Below are 20,519 nucleotides of genomic sequence, written 5' to 3'. Positions count from 1 at the left end.
ATCCAGAGCAGCCTACCATGTGGAACTTTATCAAAGGCCTTGCTGAAGTCCATATAGACTACGTCTACCGCCTGCCCTCATCAACCTTCCTGGTCCCTTCACCAAAAAGCTCCAACAAATTTGTAAGGCATGATCTCCCATGCACAAAGCCATGCTGACTACTCCTTATCAAAACCTGACTTTCCAATCACAATCATTTGCAATCACAATGGGGTCCAGGTCTTTCACATGAGGCTGGAGAGTTTATGGAAGAGAGGGAATCTTCAACAACATGCTCCACCAGGAGTTGGGCAGGGATTTCACCCTCACACATGGAGGTGCCAAGCAGGTCTGGCATCTCAGCATCACCATGTTACAATATAAGTGATCGGACAGCACAGAATGTGAATTAGGAGAAACTGAGCTGCTGCTCAGAGAATATCATTTATATTAATGATTTGAATGAGAATATCGGAGGCATGGTTCGTAAGTTTGCAGATGACACCAAGATTGGTGGCATAGTGAACAGTGAAGAAGGTTATCTTAAATTTCATCGGGATCTTGTTTAATTGGGCCAGTGGGCTGACGAATGGCAGATGGAGTTTAACTGAGACAAATGCGAGGTGATACATTTTGGTAGATTGAACCAGGGTGGGGCTTATTCAGTTAATGGTAGGGCGTTGGGGAGGGTTACAGATCAAAGAGATCTAGGGATACAGGTTCATAGCTCCTTGAAAGTGGAGTCACAGGTGGACAGAGTGGTGAAGAAGGCATTCAGCATGCTTTGTTTCATTGGTCAGAACATTGAATACAGGAGTTAGGACGTCTTGTTGAAGTTGTACGAGACATTGGTAAGGCCACACATGAAGTACTGTGTACAGTTCTGGTCACCCTATTAGAGAAAGGATATTATTAAACTAGAAAGAATGCAGAAGAGATTTACTAGGATGCTACTGGGACTTGATGGTTTGAGTTATAAGGAGAGGCTGGTTAGACTGGGACTTTTTTCTCTGGAGCATAGGAGGCTTAGGGGTGATCTTATAGAGGTCTATAAAATAATGAGGGGTATAGATCAGTTAGATAATCAATATCATTTCTCAATGGAAGGGTAGTCTAAATCTAGAGGGCATATTTTAAGGTGAGAGGGGAGAGATACCAAAGGGCCCAGGGGGCAATTTTGTCTCACAGAGTGTGGTTTGTGTCTGGAACAAGCTGCCAGAGGCAGTAGTAGAGGCGAGTACAATTTTGTCTTTTAAAAAGCATTAAGACAGTTACATGGGTAAGATGGGTATCGAGAGATATGGGCCAAACACGGGCAATTGGGACTAGCTTAAAAATTTTTAAAAAAGGGCGTCATGGACAAGTTGGTCCGAAGGGCTTGTTTCCGTTCTCTAAACCCCTATGACTTTCATGCATCCCAGTCATGGCAGATACCTGCAAAAGGCAGCAGCCTCTCTACTATATTTGCTGCACTCAACTGAATTCCTTCAATATGACAAGCCTCCTCCGGTGAGATCGAACAGCAGTAACTCTGCAACACTTTCTGTGTCACAATTAGTATCATATCAAGAGACACCAGTCGGGCTGTGGTTACTAAGGTTGGATTAAATGTTGCCAGATAACCATTTAGCCATGAATGAGTCCTCCATATCTCCTTCTTCACAAATAAGATGAAATCTGGCAGTCAGATGGCAGATGGTGGCCAGCAATACTCCTGTCTTTATATGGATGAGGACCACATGAGAATGAGGAGATTCTAAAAGTTGCTTGCCATACATTACACTTCCTCCTCTTGAGTAAATACACCTGCCATCATGGCTCTTTCTGGACTGCAGAAGGCTCCAAAATCATGAGGCCCTCAAGTTTGCCTTGACCTGAGAACAGAGGCCACACATCAGGTTTACAAAGCATTACCAACTGATTCCCTCTCTATAATGTTGGGATACCAGATCAGAAACCCCAATGTATATTATGAAGTTGGACTAAATCCCAACAAATTGCTATTTTGGCATTAATGTAAAGATAGGTTGCTTCACTCCATGTACAATTCTATTGACAATCTAGGGAGTTTTGATCAAACCAGATTTTATTTAACAACCCAGTTCAAATATAACAAATGAATCAACTTAACATTTAACAATTGATAAATACTTAAATGACAAGATACAATTCTTAACTGCTCACCTGTCCCTATGAGTTCCAATTGAAGCAATTATATATTAGAAGCTTGTATATATTTAAACACTGTTTTTAAAATGACTTAGCAAAGCACAGGCTGATTTGTTTGTACTGAGGTTGCCAGTTTTGGAGCTTTCAGACAAGCTCTAGAAAGAGAGAGAAAGAGAAACACATCTTGCTTCTTTCAGTTCCAGGCAGTAACTGCTTGTTTTAAAAATGAAAGAGAATCTAAGTTTTCCTTGCAAGCTTAGCCCCTCCCATTAAGCACATGACTCAGCCCTGTCAACCAACCTGGTCAAAACTCCACACTGAAACCCCAGGGAAAACCTAAGTAAGCACACAGCCGACAGTTTGCGGTGTCCAACGCCGGCATCTCCACATCATGACTACCATTGACACCGCAAACTGTCGGCTCCAAGTGGAGAGGATCTCCAAGAAGATCGTGCATATCCATCTGACGAAGGAGCAGCGCTCCGAAAGCTAATGGTATTTTCTACCAAATAAACCTGTTGGACTTTAACCTGGTGTTGTTAAAACTCTTACTGTGTTCACCCCAGTCCAACGCCGGCATCTCCACATCATGCAACAACAGAGCCAGGGAATGCAGGAGGGGCTGACGGCCACACTGGACCAACTGTGAGGCTGTTGGGAGGAGTTCCAAAGCTTTCAGGCGGACCAGCTATTGCCTGTCTTGCGTGGTTCCCAGGTCAACACTGCAAGGGTGGTATCTGCAGTGGAAAGCCTGGGCAGGGGATCTTCACCATGAGTGGCAGGCTCCAAGCAATGGCCGAGTCACAGCGGGCCACAGTTGAGGGACTGAACAGGCTTCTCGAGATTCTGTGGCCCATGGCTGAGAGGCTCAAGAGCTTGCAGGAGACCCAGTGGGACAGCGCTGAGACACAGTGGGCTACGGCAGCAGACCTTGAGAATGTGGCCCAGTCGCAGACGGTCATGGCTGAGGGGTCGCAGAGCATGGCCCAGTCTCAGAGGGCACTTGCTGCGGCCATTGACAGATGGCCCCCGACACAGGTGGCCATCGCAGAGGGCACGACCACCATGGATGGTAGGATGCAGGTGATCCTCCAGGACTGGCAAGACCAGGTGATGCTGAAGCTTCTGGAGCTCACTGCAGAAGCACTGCCATCCCGTGGAGTGACCCATGGGCCCACAGAAACCCCAAGGGAAGAGGAAGGACTCGAGCCCATACCGAGGCCTTCCAGCCAGGAGACTGTGGCTGCGGCTGCACCTTCTGACTCCCCCCTTCCTGACACCGGGGCATCTCAGGGGCAATGTGATGAAGAGGATGTCATGGAAACGCCCAGACACCTGGAAGCCGGCCAGGGCCCTGAAGGTCCAGGGCCTCCAGAGGACGCCCGCCATGTGCATCATAGGCAACGGGGTGAGGTAAGTGGCTGGCTCCCTCCACCCCCGATGTACATTCTGGGGAGTCACTGAGACGTAGTGGTAGGCCATATAAGGTTAGGAGGTTGTAGTTGCACTAAGATGGCACAGGTGAAAGGCTGCACTCGTTAGATAGATCTTTAAGCACCTTAACATTTTTCGTTCACAAGTTTTTATGTTAGAGCATATTATTTAAACACCTTTATTGTAATCATTAAATATTTTTTCACCACCCAGCTGTGACTAATTTGTCTCAGATTTGTCTTGAACAGGAATCCTCTTCCATTGATGATCGCAGGAACGATGTCAGTTGGGGATGCCCCTCAATGCTATGTCACTGAGAAAAGGAAGCCATTGCTTCTCCCAGAACCCTCAAGTGATTCCCTCCCCTCCCCCACCCCACCTGCTCCAGGGCCCTGTACGGGGGCTTCAGATCCCTTACCCATTACACAGACGTGGGCCCAGATGCCAGCGTGCATGAGGAGCTCAGGTTGGAGTCAGACTAGTTTGCAACAGGCATCATCACAATGGTGCTCAGTGAGTTGTCATCACCCTCCAGCCTGCCAAAAAACTCGCCAACACAGTGTACGCAGGCCCACCACTCTGGTGTGACAATGTTCCAGGAGATAGAAGCACTTTGGTGGAGAGGAGATGGAACCTACAGACACAAGCCCCTAACGACTAAACCGCCTGGTGATCAGGGCCTCCCTCGCCGTCCTCGCATGCTTCATTTGTGCTGCCAGCCTTCCAGCGCCTGGGTGGTGTTCCTCAATGTGCTCTTCCTCTTCTTCCTCCTGCTCCTCCTCCTCCTGCTGGTCAGCCTCCTCCCCAGCGATGCCCGGCTGATCAGCCTCCACGTCCTCCTCCTCCTCCTTCAATAGGTCACCTCTCTGCAGAGCCAGGTTGTGCAAGGCACAGCACACGACCACAATGCGGGAAGAGATCAGAGGGCTGTATTGTAGGGCCCCGCCAGAGCGGTCCAGGCACCGGAGACTCATTTCAAGGAGCCCAATGCACCTCTCCACTATCACGCGGGTGGCTACATGGGCCTCATTATAGCGGGTGTCCGCCTCAGTCACAGGCCTTCACACAGGCATCATCAGTCATGTCTGAAGCGGGTAACCCATATCACCCACGAGCCACCCCCACAGCCTGGACTCCTCCTCAAATGCCTCCGGGATGTCAGATCTCATGACAATGAAGCTGTCTGCATGCTGCCTGGGTGTCTTGCGCAGACGTGCATAATGTTCATATTATGGTCATACAGCAGTTGCACATTCAGGGAGTGGAATCCCCTTTCTGTTGATGAATCTTCGTTGATTCTGTAGGGGGGCCTTGAGGGCAACGCAAATGCAGTCGATGGCTCCCTGTACAATTGGCATCCGCGCAAAGGCCAAGAACCCTGCAGCCTGGGCTTCCTGATGGGCTAGGTCCAGGTTAAATTTGATGTACTGGCCAGTCCAGGCATACAGGGCTTCTGTGACCTGCTTGATACAGGTATGCACAGCTGACTGGGAAATGTCACATACATCTCCGCTAGGGGTATTGGAGGAGCCATTCGCGGAGATCAGTTCAGAGTGGCCATCAATTTGGGAGCCATCGAGAATCGGTGCCCCTCCACCCTAGGTACCCAGTCCTGCAACAGGTGGCACAGGTGTTGCACTGTCTCCTTTTGGAGGCAGAGACGTCGACGGCACACGGTGTCTGACATCTGTTCAAATGACACTCATGCCTGGAACTGCCGGGGTCTCCGCTCCCTCCTTCTCCTGTGCTCCCCCCCCCCCCCACCCCACCCCGCACCCCCCCAAATTCCCCAGCTACATGCTTCCCAAAATCACAGCTCCTTGAAAAGTTCAGAGGCTGCAGCAGTGCAATTTGCAAGGGCTTTGTGCACATCCTTCAGCTGGAAGAGTGCTGAGTGCACTAGGACCCAGCAGCATCCACTAGACAGTGCTGAGACCTGGGTCTGTGCTGCAAATTAGACATCGGAGACCCTGCTGATCAACAGCCACCACCCCCCCCCCCACACACATTCGCAGAGCCCCTACTGACCCGAGAAAGAAAATGGCTGCAATGAAAGGACCACCCGTAAGCAACAGAGAGCTGTCAGACGCTACGCACTTACCTCCTTACTAACTCTCACTAATGGAGCGCCTGAATCAGACTTTTATGGAGCATGTCTGTTTCATGCCAATTCTGGATTGGCAAAAGCGGTGGTAAAGGGGAGGTGCTGGTAAAGTTGAGCCTACAGTTCATTAATTCAATTTAAATGCATTCAAATGCATTTATATGGCCGCCGTGCCCGTTTTGAGTACGGTCCTGATCGCGTCCATTTTCGGACCTTGGTAAAGGGGGAACCGGCGCGGAGGCAGACACAGATCGCACTACTCGCCTCACGCCCGACTTTACCAAGGTTTTCATGCCCGAAAACGGATGCAACTTGATGGTAAAATTGGGCCCATAGAGTTGTACATTGCAGAAAAGGCCCTTGGGCCCATCAAGTTTGCACTGACACTAATTACCACTAAAGGCATGCTAATCCCATTTTTGAGCACTTGTCCCATATCCTTGAATGTTATGATATTTCAAGTGCTCAACCAAATATTTTTTAAAGGTTGTAAGGCTTCTGGCTTCCACCACCTTCCCTGATTTCACTACCCTTTGAGTGAAAAGGTTTTCTCAAGTCCCCTTTGAATCTCCCGCCTCTTACTCCTTCCTTGTTATTGACTTCTCAACCAAGGGGAGCAGTTTCTCCCTGCTCAACCTGTCCATACCCCTCATAACCTTATACACGTCAATCATGTCCCCTCTCAGCCTTCTCTGCTCTAAAGAAAACAGTCCAAGCTTGTCCAGTCTCTCCTTATAGCTCAAATACTCCATCCCAAGCAACATCCTGATGAATCTTCTCTGTACCCCCTCTAGTGAAATCACATCCTTCCTATGTTCTGTGAGATGACCAGAACTGCACACAGTACTCCAGCTGTGGCCTAACCAACGTCCTGTACAGCTCCTATATTACCTCCTTGCTCTGGTACTCGATGCCACGGCTGATAAAAGATACTGTCTCATATGCCTTCTTAACTACCCTATTCACCTGCTCTGCCACCTGCAGATATTTGTGCATAAATACCCAAGATCTTCCATTCCTCTGAGCTACCAAGTGTCCTGCCATTCATTAAATACTCCCTTGTTTTGTTACTTCTCCCAAAGTACATCACCTCCCAGTTAGCAGAGTTAAAAACCATGTGCCACTGCTCTACCCATCTGACTAACTCATTTACATCTTCCTGTAGCCTACTGCGTTCTCTTCTTCACTATTAACCATGCTACCAAACTTGGTGTCGTCTGCAAATTGTTTATCATTCCCCAACTGGCACGGGAGCACACTGGTTAGCACTGTTGCCTCACAGTGCCAGGGACTAGGTTTATTTCTGATCTCGGATGACTGTCTGTGTGGAGTTTGCATGTTCTCCCTGTGTCTGCGTGGGTTTCCTCCAGGTGCTCTGGTTTCCTCCTACATTCTAAAGATGTGCAGGTTAGGTCCATCGGCCTTGCTAAATTGTCCCTTAGTGTCAGGGGGAATAGCAGGGTAAAACATGGGGTTATGGGGATAGGGCCTTGGTGGGATTGTTGTTGATGCAGGCTCGATGGACTGAATGGGCTCCTTCTGCACTGTAGGGATTCTATGATCATCTAGCATTTATGTATATGACAAACAATAAGGGACCGAGCAATGAACCTTTGTAGTACGCTACTGGACACTGCCCTCCAGTCACTCAAACAGCCTTGTACCACAACCCTTTGTGGACGATTATTAAGCCAGTTTCTGATCCATCTTGCCAAGATTCCCTGAATTCGATGTGCTTCAACCTTCTCAATCAGTCTCCCAGGTGGGACCATGTCAAAGGCTTTGCTAAAATCCATATAAACTACATTGACTGCATTTTCCTCATCCACAAACTCAATCACTTTTTTGAAAAATTTGATCAAATTTGATAGGTATGATTTTCCTCTAACAAAGCCATACTGACTATCTGCAATTCATCCATGCTTGTCCAAATGCAGACTAATTCTCTCCTGCAGAATTTTCTCCAATAGTTTCCCAACAACTGACGTGAGACTGGCTGGTCTGTAATTTCCTGGTTCATCTCTACCACCTCCTTGAAAAGTGGAACCACATTAGCCATCCTCCAGTCCTCTGCCAATTTCCCCATGGTGAGAAGTCTCACAACACCAGGTTAAAGTCTAACAGGTTTATTTGGTAGCACAAGCCACAAGCTTTTGGAGCACTGTCCCTTCATCGGGTGAGTGGGAGTTGTGTTCACAAACAGGGCATGTCTAGACACAAACTCAATTTACAAGATAATGGTTGGATTGCGAGTCTTTACGGGCAATCAAGTCTTAAAGGTACAGATAATGTGAGTGGAGAGAGGATTAAGCACAGGTTAGAGAGGATTGTATTGTCTCCAGCCAGGACAGTTAGTGAGATTTTGCAATCCAGGCAAGTCATGGGGGTTACAGATAGTGTGTCATGAAACCAAGATCCCGGTTGAGGCCGTCCTCATGTGTGCGGAACTTGGCTATCAGTTTCTGCTCAGCAATTCTGCATTGTCGTGTGTCGTGAAGGCCGTCTTGGAGAACGCTTACCCAAAGATCAGAGGCTGAATGCCTGTGACTGCTGAGGTGTATCACTTTCCCCATGGCCAGAGAGGAATTAAAAATTTATGTCACAGTCCCTGCCTTGCCTCACACAGCAGCCTGTGATGCAGTTGATCCGGGCCAGCGAATTTGACCATTTATAGGCCCACCAGAGTCTCCAATTCCTCTTCATTTCCTCTGTCAAACTATACAAGCACCCCACTGTTCCATTTCTTGAATTTGATACCTATATTCTCCTTTTCCTGAGTGAAGACCGAAGAGAAGTATTCATTTAACATCCTTCCAATCCTTCACACACAGATTGCCCCTTTAGTCCCTAATGGGCCCTATTCTTTTCCAGGTCAACCTCTTCCCTTTAATGCATTTTTCAAATATACTAGGATTCTCCCTAATCATGTTTGCAAGTCCTTTTTCATGCCCCTTTTTACTGTTCTAATTACTTTCTTAAGTTCCCTTTTGCACTTTCTATGTTCCTCTTCGGACCGGAGCTGAATTACTCCCTTAGGCTTGCAAGTCCGTTCTCTTCTTCCTTATCCAGTCCTGAATTGTCCGAGACTTCCAGGGTTCCCTGAACATATTGATCCTACATTTCCCCCTATATGGTACATGTTGAATGACCCCCACTGCTCAGCTGTAGACTTACCCGCAAGCAACTGTTCCCAGTTAAATTTGACCAGATCCTGCTTTATTTTAATAAAAGCAAATTACTGCGGATGCTGGAATCTGAAACCAAAAGAGAAAATGCTGGAAAATCTCAGCAGGCCTGGCAGCATCTGTAAGGAGAGAAAAGAGCTGACACTTCGAGTCCAGGTGATCCTTTGTCAACGCTTTGAGGTGCAAGTTATCCACGACTTTTTAGCTTTCTAAAAAATTTCTTACTTTCTTTTCTGTGACATTTTATCCCCACACTCCTGGGATAATTCTCTCAGCTAGAGCAGCGCAGCAGGCTGGAAAACCTAAGTGGAGGCTGTTTAGTGGGCTCCCCACTTGGTGCCACAGTTTCCGTGTGTCTCCAGCTGCTGGATTTCCGGCATCATCAGCTTTAAATATTTAAATGAGCATTTACATCTTATTCGCAGGCCCAGTAGCCTCTCCCCACCCAGCTAGGGGTGTTGCAATCCAGCAGGATTTATAACAGCTCCCCACTAACGGGGAACTGGTGGCCTCACCCTGCTGAAGTGAGGGGGGGGGGCCATAGAGGACCCCCAGGAGGTCAGTGATGAAGGGGGGGGGTGCCCCTTGGGCTTTGTCAGCTTGGCTTCCAGCCTGGCCCCCGGCAATGCCCAGGGGGCACATTGGCAATCCCAACTGGGCATCAGGCAGCACCAAAGGGGTGGGGCCAGAGGGGGCAGGGCCTATTGGTGCACCGGGTTAGCCAGCCGGGCAGGGTGGGTGGGCTGGGTCGACTTGGCATGGGTATTGGGACTGCTGGGGGTGGGGTGGAGATCGAGGTGGATGGGGGTGGCCGGTTCAGGGCTGGACTGGAGACATCCGGAAACCCAGGGATCGGGGAGGAGGGGGTGGGGGTCAGAGGGGCAGTGATGCGGTGTCATGGGGCTGACCAGTGATCGAGCTGGCCAGCGATTGGGAGGCTGGCAGTGTGGGATCTGTCATAGTGGAGAACGGCACGTGCGCAATAGTCCTGCATTGCCAGCCTCCCGATCACTGGCCAGTTCGAGTTATGACAGATCGACACAAGCTCAATGGCCTGCTCAGCGCTATGCTGCCAGCCTCTCCAATGGGAATAGGCCCCACCCTCAGATTTTTATCGTGATTCACGCGAGGGCACTGTGCAGCGCTCAGAAAAAAGCAACAGCATTTACTTCAGTTTTTATGTGTATTCAGCAGTTGGAATCTTTTTGGGAGAATCCCAGCCTTGATCTTTGGGCACTTGGGTCAGAGATGGGTGAGAAGGGAGGAGGACTATCTTGTGGGTCACACCTGCATCTGCCCCTCTTCTGTGGCTCTGTTCATCTTTTAAGTTATCCTTTAATTTGATAATTTAGTTGATTTGGTTACCGCAAAAGGAGAATCTCTGATGTTTTCAGTTTTCATACGTGCCTTGTCTTCATAAATGAATCCACACTGTATTTATCACACCTCCTTATGAGTGATTGGTACCTTGCATCTTGTGTGGTAGATAAGTCCAAGATAATATGATAACATAATAACAACACAAAACCCCTGCAATTATGTCCTGGGGCCTTCAACTGCCACAACTATCTTCTTTTGTACTCGGTATGATTCTAACCAATGGCGAATTTTCTCCCTGATTTCCATTGATTTTATAATTTTTCAGGCGTCTTGATGCCACATTCGATCAAATGCTGCCTTGACGTCAAGGGCATTCATTCTCCCCTCACCTTACTGGTGTAACTGTGATGGAATATTCCATGTGTTAAGCTCATTGGTATACACTTCACAGAGTGCTCAAACATAATGGATACTGAAATAATTGAATGTGCAATTAAACATACTCTTTATCCAATAGTTAACTTGGTTGTATATAACAGTCTAGTTCAATTACCTATTCTGAAACTCCAAGAGTTCAGCGTTAATCTTCTCAATATCTAGGTCAGTCCATAGGACATCATAGTAACCATTGATATTATTCATCACAGCATCATACAAACTATACAATTTCTGTAGTAGTCCCAGCTCCTTTCTGGAGAGAAAGGAAATAAAAGCATCACAAATTAATAATTGCAAAAATTCAACATTCTATCTTTTCAAGTGTTTACATCTGTGAACAATTATAACAAGAGACCAACTTGTGCATGGATGAAGTGACCCCGCTCTATGATGAAAATTCAGAGCCCAGCTCCACACAGATTGAGAAGCCTGTGAGATTAGCTAGATTAGGTTGAGAGATTTGCTCCCATGTGAAAGGAAGTTTCTCTTCCTTAAGATTTTGAGCCAATCAGCTGACAGGCAGCTCTTCAGTCCCCACAGCACCATCAGGAGAAATGGCCACTGTTGGGACAACAGCTAGTCTCCAACAAAGATAATTGATGGAGGTAAGTGTGAGGGTTTAACTGGCAAAGGCTTGTGGCTGTGATCAGGAGGGAAGCGGTTGGAACAAGCAGGTTGGCATCTACTGTGGTGGTGGGTGATGTTCCATTGGTGTTAAGTGTCAGCCAACTGCGTGCCCAGAGTCAAGCCACTGATGTTCATCTGGCAGCCTCATCATATGATGTCGGCACCCACTAAAGCTGATAAAATAGCAATGGCTGTGGGACGAGGTCCTAAAGTGAGCATTATTTTGCCATTTCGGGTTCGCAATTGGACCAAGGTAAGGATGGACGCTTTTGATAAAATTCCAGAGGCAGTTTGGGGATGGGAATAGTGCCCCCTACATGGCCCTTGATTTTACGCCTCTGACATGCAATCCCACATCAGGTGGGGGGTGGGGGGAGGGGGGAGGTGAGGGGGGCCGATCACAAAAAATTGTGTAGTGATCAGATTTTTGTAAATCAAACGACATGGTGAACTGGAGACCTCCAAGTAAGTTCTGGTTGGATGTAGGCATGGCAGGTGAGGGGCTGGATGAAAAAGTCACTTGTGGGAGTTGTGTACAGGCCACCCAACAGTAACCACAGAGTAGGATGGAATTTAAAGAAAAAATAATGGGAACTTGTCAAAAAGGTATGGCAATAAGTAAGGGGAAGGGGCGTTTAATCTTAATATTCTGAAGGGAAAAACAGTAAAATGGGGAGATAAGAACACTGGTCTGAACTGGTCTTGTATAATTTGATGTGGAGATGCCGGTGTTGGACTGGGGTAAACACGGTAAGAAGTCTCACAACACCAGGTTAAAGTCCAACAGGTTTATTTGGAAGCAAAAGCCACAAGCTTTCGGAGCGCTGCCCCTTCGTCAGGTGAGTGGGAGTTCTGTTCACAAACAGGGCATATAAAGGCACAAACTCAATTTACAAAATAATGGTTGGAATGCGAGTCTTTACAGGTAATCAAGTCTCAAAGGTACAGACAATGTGAGTCGAGAGAGCGTTAAGCACAGGTTAAAGAGATGTGTATTGTCTCCAGACAGGACAGTTAGTGAGATTTTGCAAGCCCAGGCAAGTCATGGGGGTTACAGATAGTGTGACATGAACCCATGTTGGAAGTTTGGAGTTTCTATATTTTAAAGAGAAAAGTGAGCATAGGTTGTCTAGAAATTGAGTCTGGGGAAATTAATAATGGAAAATAAGGAGATGGTAGATGAATTGAACAGAGGCCAAAAAGAAAATACTGGAAAAAGTCAGCAGGTCTGGCAGCTGTGGAGAGAGAAAATAGAGTAATCAAAAAACTCTTTTGAAAAGCAAGCTGCTGATTTGCCTTGAAGCAATCTTAAAGAGACATAACTGAATTGTGTGGTAACAGATTCAAATCTATGTCTTGTGGATCAGTTTGGGGAGAAGAGATCTAAATGTCTTTAAGTTAAGATTATTTGGAACTGTTTAAAATAGTGATACTGTGTATAGCCATTTTCTTAGTTCAGTGTACTTCTAGTTTACTTTATTGTTGTTTATTTTATTCCTTAATCAACATTTACTTTATTAAAATCATCACAAAAGGTCAGGGACATAATTACAAAAATCAAAGAAAATTACAGCACAGGAACAGGCCCTTCGGCCCTCCAAGCCTGCACCGACCATGCTGCGTGTCTGAACTAAAACCCCCTACCCTTCCAGGGACTGTATCCCTCTATTCCCATCCTATTCATGTATTTGTCCAGACGTCCCTTAAAAGTCACTATCGTATCTGCTTCCACTACCTACCCTGCAGCGAGTTCCAGGCACCCGCCACACTCTGTGTAAAAAACTTGCCTCGTACATCTCCTTTAAACCTTGCCCCTCGCACCTTCAACCTATGCTCCCTAGTAATTGACTCTTTCACCCTGGGGAAAAGCTTCTGACTATCCACTCTGTCCATGCCCCTCATATTCTTGTAGACTTCTATCAGGTTGCCCCTCATCCTCCATTGTTCCAGTGAGAACAAATCAAGTTTCTTTAACCTCAGGGTTTAAAACATTTCATCATACTATACCAAATTATACAAATATAGTTGAGGGCAGTTGTTTCAAGATTCCCTTCTGGGGTTTGAACCCCAGGGCATTTACTATCAGCCATGTCCATAACACAGGAGACATTAAATAAAAATGTCACGGCACAAACAGCAAAGGGAGTGGTAATGGTTTTGGGAAAGAAACAAAGCATTGGTCCAAAGTGAGTATTCATAGCAGAATAATGGGCAGCTCTGTCTGAAAGTAGAAACTTGAAAATTAAATAGACTGCAATCGACAGAAAAGAAAATGAACCAAAATGAAGGACAGAGTTCATGGTCTGAAGTTGTTAAACTCAATGTTGAGTCCAGGAGGTTGTAAAGTACCTAGATTAAAGATAAGGTTGTTAAGAAATCTGCTGATGTTAAATGTGAGGGTATTCCAAAACCAGAAGGGTAACATTCAACATTAGTTCTTAGTGGCATATATTTCAATTTGGTATAATGTGATGAAAGATAAGCATACCAGTGGGGAACAGGTAGTTCTTGTTGTAATCAATCAATAAAGAACATTTATTCACTTAAATGAAACAGATAACAAGGCTACAATGCATACCATAGCTACAATGATGGCTATACACACACTGGGTGAATCTCATGAAGTTAACCCCTGTTCCCAGCTATCCACATTGCTGAATTCTGAAAAATGACCCTTTCTCAAAAAAACAATATTATAATCAGTTTGGAAAAACCTTTCTCCAGTTTAGTATAGCGTTTCTTCTCTTAGAGTTTTTAAAAACAGCAGCTTTCAGCACCAACTTGTTTTTGGGAGAGCCTACTTTTCCAGCTGGGTGTGGCTATGGTCATAGCTGCTTACCAGCTGTACTTCTTTTCCTTCTCTCCTCCTGTACTCAGCTTCCCTTTGATGTTACTCTATCTCAGAAACACCTTGGACCAGGCTTTTAGCCTGGTGTGAATTATATTCCTATCTCTCCACTTTGAATTCAACTCTTCTCCAGTTCTAACATATTTATTTACACCATTGTTCAAACCCATAATCATCTAGGTAAACTTTTGTTTTCCTGTTGCTGAGCTAATTCCCATATCAACAACACACTTTCAAACGGATGCACCTTTATCAATTCTGTACTTCACTTTATTTTATCCAAATCTTATTTTTTAATCTTTATTTTATTCAATTCTTAATTCTTAAATCTTCCTTTTCTAACAAGATCTTGAGAGGTTGCTGTACCTCAAGCTTGTGTTGAACTTCAATGGCACATTGCAGCTGGCGCAGAACAGAAATGTGAGTGTGGGAGTGAAATGGTGAATTAAAATGGGAAAGTGATTGAAGTACAGAGGGATCTAGGTGTTCTAGTACATGAATCACAAAAAGCTAGCAGGCAGATCCAACAAGTAGTTAAGACAAACAACATTTTGGCCTTTACTGCAAAGGGGTTAGAGTTTAAAAATAGGGAGGTTTTTTTTGCAATTGTATAGGGTTTTGGTGGGACCTCACCTGGAACACTGTGTACAGTTTTGGTCCCTTTACCTAAAAAAAGATACAGTAACATTGGAAGCAGTCCAAAGGAGATTCACCAGGCTAATTCCTGGATGAGAGGGTTGTCTTATCAAGGGAGACTAAATAGACTGAGTCTGTATTCCTTGGAGTTGAGAAGAGTGAGGAGTGACTTTATTCAAACATATAAGACCCTGAGGGGGCTTGACAGGGTAGATAGTGAAATGTTTTCACGAATGGGATGGTCTTGAACAAGGGGACACAGCTACAAGGTAACTGGCCAGTCATTTAAAACTGAGGTGTGTAAAAATTTCTTCTCGCAGAGGGTGGTGAATCTCTGGAATTCTCAACCCCAAAGCATGATGGATGCTGGGTTATTAGAGGTATTTAAAGCAGAGGTGGATAAATATTTGAGAGATCGAGTTATAGAGGGCTATGGGGAAATGGCATAGAAAAGGAGTTGCATGGCATAGATCAGCCATGATCATATTGAATGGCGGGGCAGGCTTGAAGGGTCTGGTGGCCTAATCCTGCTGCTATTTCTTGTGGTTCTTGTGTTGCACCAGAAAGATCAAGGTCATGCTTACAGACTGAGCTGAGGGGTTCTGCAAAGCAGTCACCCAGCATGCATTGATGTCCCCAATGTAGAGGAGACTGCATTGTGAGTAATGAAAGCAGTATACTAAATTGAAAGGAGTCCAAGTAAATCACTGCTTCACCTGGGAGGAGTGTTTGGGACCTTGGATGTGGTAGAGGAGATAAAAGGACAATGTTATAACTCTTGTGATTGCATGGGAATGTGCCATGGGAAAGGGATGAAGTGTTAAAGGTGATAGAAAAGAGACAAAGGAGTTGTGGAGGAAATAGCCCCTTAGGAATGGGGAGGTGATGGCCTAGTGGTATTGTCGCTAGACTATTAATCCAGAAACTCAGCTAATGTTCTGGGGAGCCAGGTTTGAATCCCGCCACGGAATTTGAATTCAACAAAAAATATCTGGAATTAAGAATCTACTGATAACCATGAAACCATTGTCGATTGTTGGAAAAACTCATCTGGTTCACTAATGTCCTTATGGGAAGGAAACCTGCCAGCCTTACCCAGTCTGGCCTACATGTGACTCCAGAGCTACAGCAATGTGGTTGACTCTCAACTGCCCTCCAAAGGCAACTAGAGATGGGCAGCCAGCGCCGTCCAGGTCCCACGAATGAATTAAAAAAAGGATGCTGACAGGGGAGTGTGGGTGGATGGGGGGGAAGATGTATTTGGTGGTGGCAGGAATCCATGGCAGAGGTGGAGATTAGAGATGACGGTTTGTTCACTGCAGGAGTAAATTACACTCAAACTTTGACTTCATGCACAGGTTAGCTGCCTTCTTAAATGATGCAGTTCATGTGGTGTAGGTACAGGGATGGAGTTCCTGGATTTTAAAGCAGTGAACCAGTAACAAAGAGGGAACAGCAATATATTTCCAAATCAGAATGGTGCGTGACTTGGAGGTGGTGTTCCCATGTATCTGTTGCCCTTGTCCTTCCAGATGGTAGGCCATTCAGTCCATCATATCTGGGTTGGTTCTTTGAAAAAGTATTTTTTTATGAGTTATTCATTCATTGCTACTCCTCTCCTGCTCCTTACCCACAAATTCTTCTAAGTGCACATGGCAGAGATTCTGGCCAGAATCCTCCAACCTTGTCTGTGTTTGAGATTCTCTGGTCCCGCTGGTGTGAATGGAGATCCGTCTGAGCGTCAAATTCTCCGTTCTCCCTGGCAGTCATGGCAGGGCGTACAAGGTTAAAGTCCAAGAGGTTTATTTGGTAGCAAATGCCATCAGCTTTCGGAGTGCTGCTCCTTCGTCAGATGGAGTGGAAATTTCCACTCCATCTGACGAAGGAGCAGCGCTCCGAAAGCTAATGGCATTTGCTACCAAATAAACCTCTTGGACTTTAACCTGGTGTTGTTAAAACTCTTACTGTGTTTACCCCAGTCCAACGCCGGCATCTCCACATCAGGGCGTACAAGACCAGAGAATTTTGGCCTCTATATATGGGTTAAGGGCAGAAACAAATTAACTCTTGGTCATCCTATATGAAATGCAACTTACTTATTTTTCTGCAGTATTTCATAATCTTGGATTGGCAAGCCAAATAAACGTTCCCCAGAAGAATATGTCACAAACTTCCTCCATAAGTCGTCAAACCAACTCTGAAACAAAGTGGGAAATCGAGATGAGGATCAGTGATTGTGTTAATATTCTTAGTATTATGGATGGATCATACAATTCTTTCCTCCACCTACTTGCAATTTTTACCATTTTGCAATTAGCGTTGGCGCAAAATGTAATCATTTTGCCCCAGTGCTGAATGTAATTATTCCTGTTCACCAGTTAGGTAAATAACAACTTTTAAATTCATTCACAGAATGTGAGCATCGCTGGCAAGGCCAACATTTTTTGTTCATCCCTGACGGAAATTAAGAGGCAGCCACATCGCTGTGGATCTGGACTGGAGTCACATGTAGGCAGACCAAGCAAGGATGACAGATTTCCTTCTCTAAAGGACATTAGTGAACCAGATTTTTTTTTACAACTATTGACAATGACTTCAGGATCATCATTAGACTTTTAATTCCAGATTTTTATTGAATTCAAATTTCACCATTTGTCATGGTGGGATCCAAATCCATGTCACCATACCCCGAGTCTCTGGATTGCTAGTCCAGTGACAATACCACAACACCACTGCCTCCCTGCAACATGTATTTACATATAACTATAACATAGAAGCTTGCAGCCTCTTGGCTACCAGTCAGCTTTTAGGATCGAACTAATACAGAAGCCCACGCTTGCCAGATCACCCTGGCATCTGATTGGTTACCAAGGACACATGACCCTCTCAGCAGATTACCCCAGCAGATACATTAATAATAATTAAGTCTTTCCTCATAAGCCAACTCTCTCAACTCCGGAATCAACCGAGTGAATCTCCTCTGCACACCCTCCAGTTCCAGTGTATCCTTTCCAAATAAGGTAACCAAAACTGTACACAGTACTCCAGGTGTGGCCTCACCAGCACCTTATACAGCTACAACATAACCTCTCTGTTTTTAAACTCCATCCCTCTAGCAATGAAGGACAAAATTCCATTTGCCTTCTTAATTACCTGCTGTACATAGAAACCAACTTTTTGTGAATCATGCACAAGGACATCCAGGTCCCTCTGCACAGCAGCATGCTGCAATTTTTTACCATTTAAATAATAGTCCATTTTGCTGTTATTCCTACCAAAATGGATGACCTCACATTTACCAACACTGTACTCCATCTGCCAGACCCTTGCCCACTCACTTAAACTATCCATATCCCTCTGCAGACTTTCAGTGTCCTCTGCACACTTTGCTCTACTACTCATCTTAGTGTCATCTGTGAATTTTGACATGCTACACTTGTTTCCCAACTCCAAATCATCTATGTAAATCGTAAACAATTGTGGTCCCAACACTGATCCCCAAGGCACACCACTAGTCTATGATTGCCAACCAGAAAAACACCCATTTACCCCCACTCATTGCTTTCTGTTAGTTAACCAATCCTCTATCCATGCTAATACATTACCCGTAACACCGTGCACCTGTATCTTATGCAGGAGCTTTATGCGGCACCTTGTCAAATGCCTTCTGGAAATTCAGAAACACCACATCCACTGGTTCTCCATTGTCCACTGCCCTCGCAATGTCCTTAAAGAATTCCACTAAATTAGTTGAACATGATCTGCCTTTCATGAACCAAAGGGGCAATTTCTATCCAGATATCTCGCTATTTCTTCCTGATGATAGATTCAAGCCTTTTCCCCACTGCAAAAGTTGAGCTAACTGGCCTATTGCTACCGGTCCTTTGTCTACCTCCTTTTTCAAACAGTGGCGTCAATTTTGCTGTTTTCCAATCTGCGGGAACCACCCCAGGGTCCAGCGAATTTTGGTAAATTATCACAAGTGCATTTGCTATTTCTCCCACCACTCTTTTAGTACCCTGGGATGCGTTCCATCAGGGCCAGGAGACTTGTCTACATTTAGCCCCATTAGCTTAGCCCCACTGCTTTTTTTAGTAATAATGATTGTTTCTAGGTCCTCACCTGCCATCAATTTCTTGTCATCAATTTTTGGCATGTTATTTGTGTCTTCCACTGTGAAGATCGACACAAAATACCCGTTCAATGCCTCGGCCATTTCCTCATTTCCCATTATTAAATCCCACTTCTGATACTCTAAAGAACCAATGTTTACCTTAGCCACTCTTTTTTATTTTTATATATTTGTAGAAACTTTTGCTATTTTCTGAGCTAGTTCACTCTCATTATCTATCTTAATTCATAGCTTTTTTTGTGGCTTTCTGTTGACCGTTAAAGATTTCCCAATCCTCTAGTTTCCCACTAATCTTTGCCACTTTGTGTGCATTTTCTTTCAATTTGATACCCTCCTTTATTTCCTGAGCTATCCATGGCTGATTCTCCCTTTTTCTACAGTCCTTACTTATCACTGGTACCTACTTTTGCTGAGCACTGTGAAAAATTGCTTTGAAAGTTCTCCACTGTTCCTCAATTGTCCCACCATAAAGATTTTGCTCCCAGTCTACCTTAGCCAACTCTTCCCTCATCCCATTGTACTTGACTTTGTTTAAACACAAGACACTGGTATTGGATTTTATATTCTCATGCTCCATCTGTATTTTAAATTCAACCATACTGTGATCGCTCCTTCCGAGAGGATCCCTAACTGTGAGATCATTAATTATTCTTGTCTCATTACACAGGACCAGATTTAGGATAGCTTGCTCCCTTGTAAGTTCCATTACATACTGTTTGAAGAAACTATCGCAGATACATTCTATAAACTCCTCCTCAAGGCTGCCTTGACTGACCTGGTTTGACCAATCGACATGTCAATTAAAGCCCCCCATGATAATTGCTGTACCATTTTTACATGCATCAGTTATTTCCTTGTTTATTGCTCGCCCCACCATCATGTTCTTATTTGGCTGCCTATAGACTATGCCTATCAGTTACTTTTTTTCCTATTTCTAATTTCAAATGGAATCTAAATGGATTCAACGCTTTTCTCCATAGAACCGATATCATGTCATCCTTAAATATCAGAGCCACAACACCTCCCTTACCTTCAATCTGTCCATGTGAATAGTCTGATACCCCTGGATACTTAACTCCCGGTCATGAGCACCCTGCAACCATGTCTCTGTAATGGCCACTAAGTCATACTCATTCGCGATGATTTGTGCTGTCAATTCATTTACCTTGTTTCAAATGCAATGAGCATTGAGCTAAAGTGCCCTTATGCTAGTTTTTATACCTTCTTCTTGAATCTTAACACCTCCATTAATAGCATCTCCTGAGTTCTTGTCCCTTTTAACTTCTGTTGTAATTTTCCATGTAGTTGAAACTTTCTCGCCGCATGCTAACTGCTCCTTTGCTTCCTATTAACCATTATACTTTCCGTAGTTTTACCCCCCCCCCCACCCGCTCCCCCCCCCCCACTCCCTCCACAGCCATGTGCCTGATTCTCAGCTGCCCTCTGAACAAGGGGATCTAGGGATGGACAATAAATGCTGGTCAGCCAGCAATGCCCATGTCCCATGAATGAATTAAAAAAAGGTGGTTTCAGATTTCTAGTGGGGGGGGTAACTCCTCTTTTGGGGGTGTTTTCTGAGAAACCACTATAACAGGCATCTCCTCAGGTACTGATAAATTAGCTTCATGGGTTACCATGGGGATGACA

General features: G+C 45.1%; 1 protein-coding gene across 1 annotated transcript in view; it reads right to left on the bottom strand.

Moving 5' to 3' along the window:
* Window positions 1-20,519, bottom strand: part of LOC144493945 (dynein axonemal heavy chain 8-like) — a 1,745,965-nt gene that overhangs the window by 708,121 nt on the left and 1,017,325 nt on the right. The window contains exons 36-37 of the mRNA XM_078213522.1: window positions 16,837-16,937; window positions 10,745-10,882 (exon numbers count right to left, since the gene is read on the bottom strand). Coding sequence (XP_078069648.1) covers window positions 10,745-10,882; window positions 16,837-16,937 — 239 coding nt within the window. The remainder of the gene's footprint in view (window positions 1-10,744; window positions 10,883-16,836; window positions 16,938-20,519) is intronic.

This window comes from Mustelus asterias, chromosome 5 (assembly GCF_964213995.1).
Source record: "Mustelus asterias chromosome 5, sMusAst1.hap1.1, whole genome shotgun sequence".
In the NCBI taxonomy this organism is placed as follows: domain Eukaryota; kingdom Metazoa; phylum Chordata; class Chondrichthyes; order Carcharhiniformes; family Triakidae; genus Mustelus; species Mustelus asterias.
The sequence above is the reverse complement of the archived record's forward strand: the minus strand, read 5'-3'. Positions and strand labels throughout refer to the sequence as shown.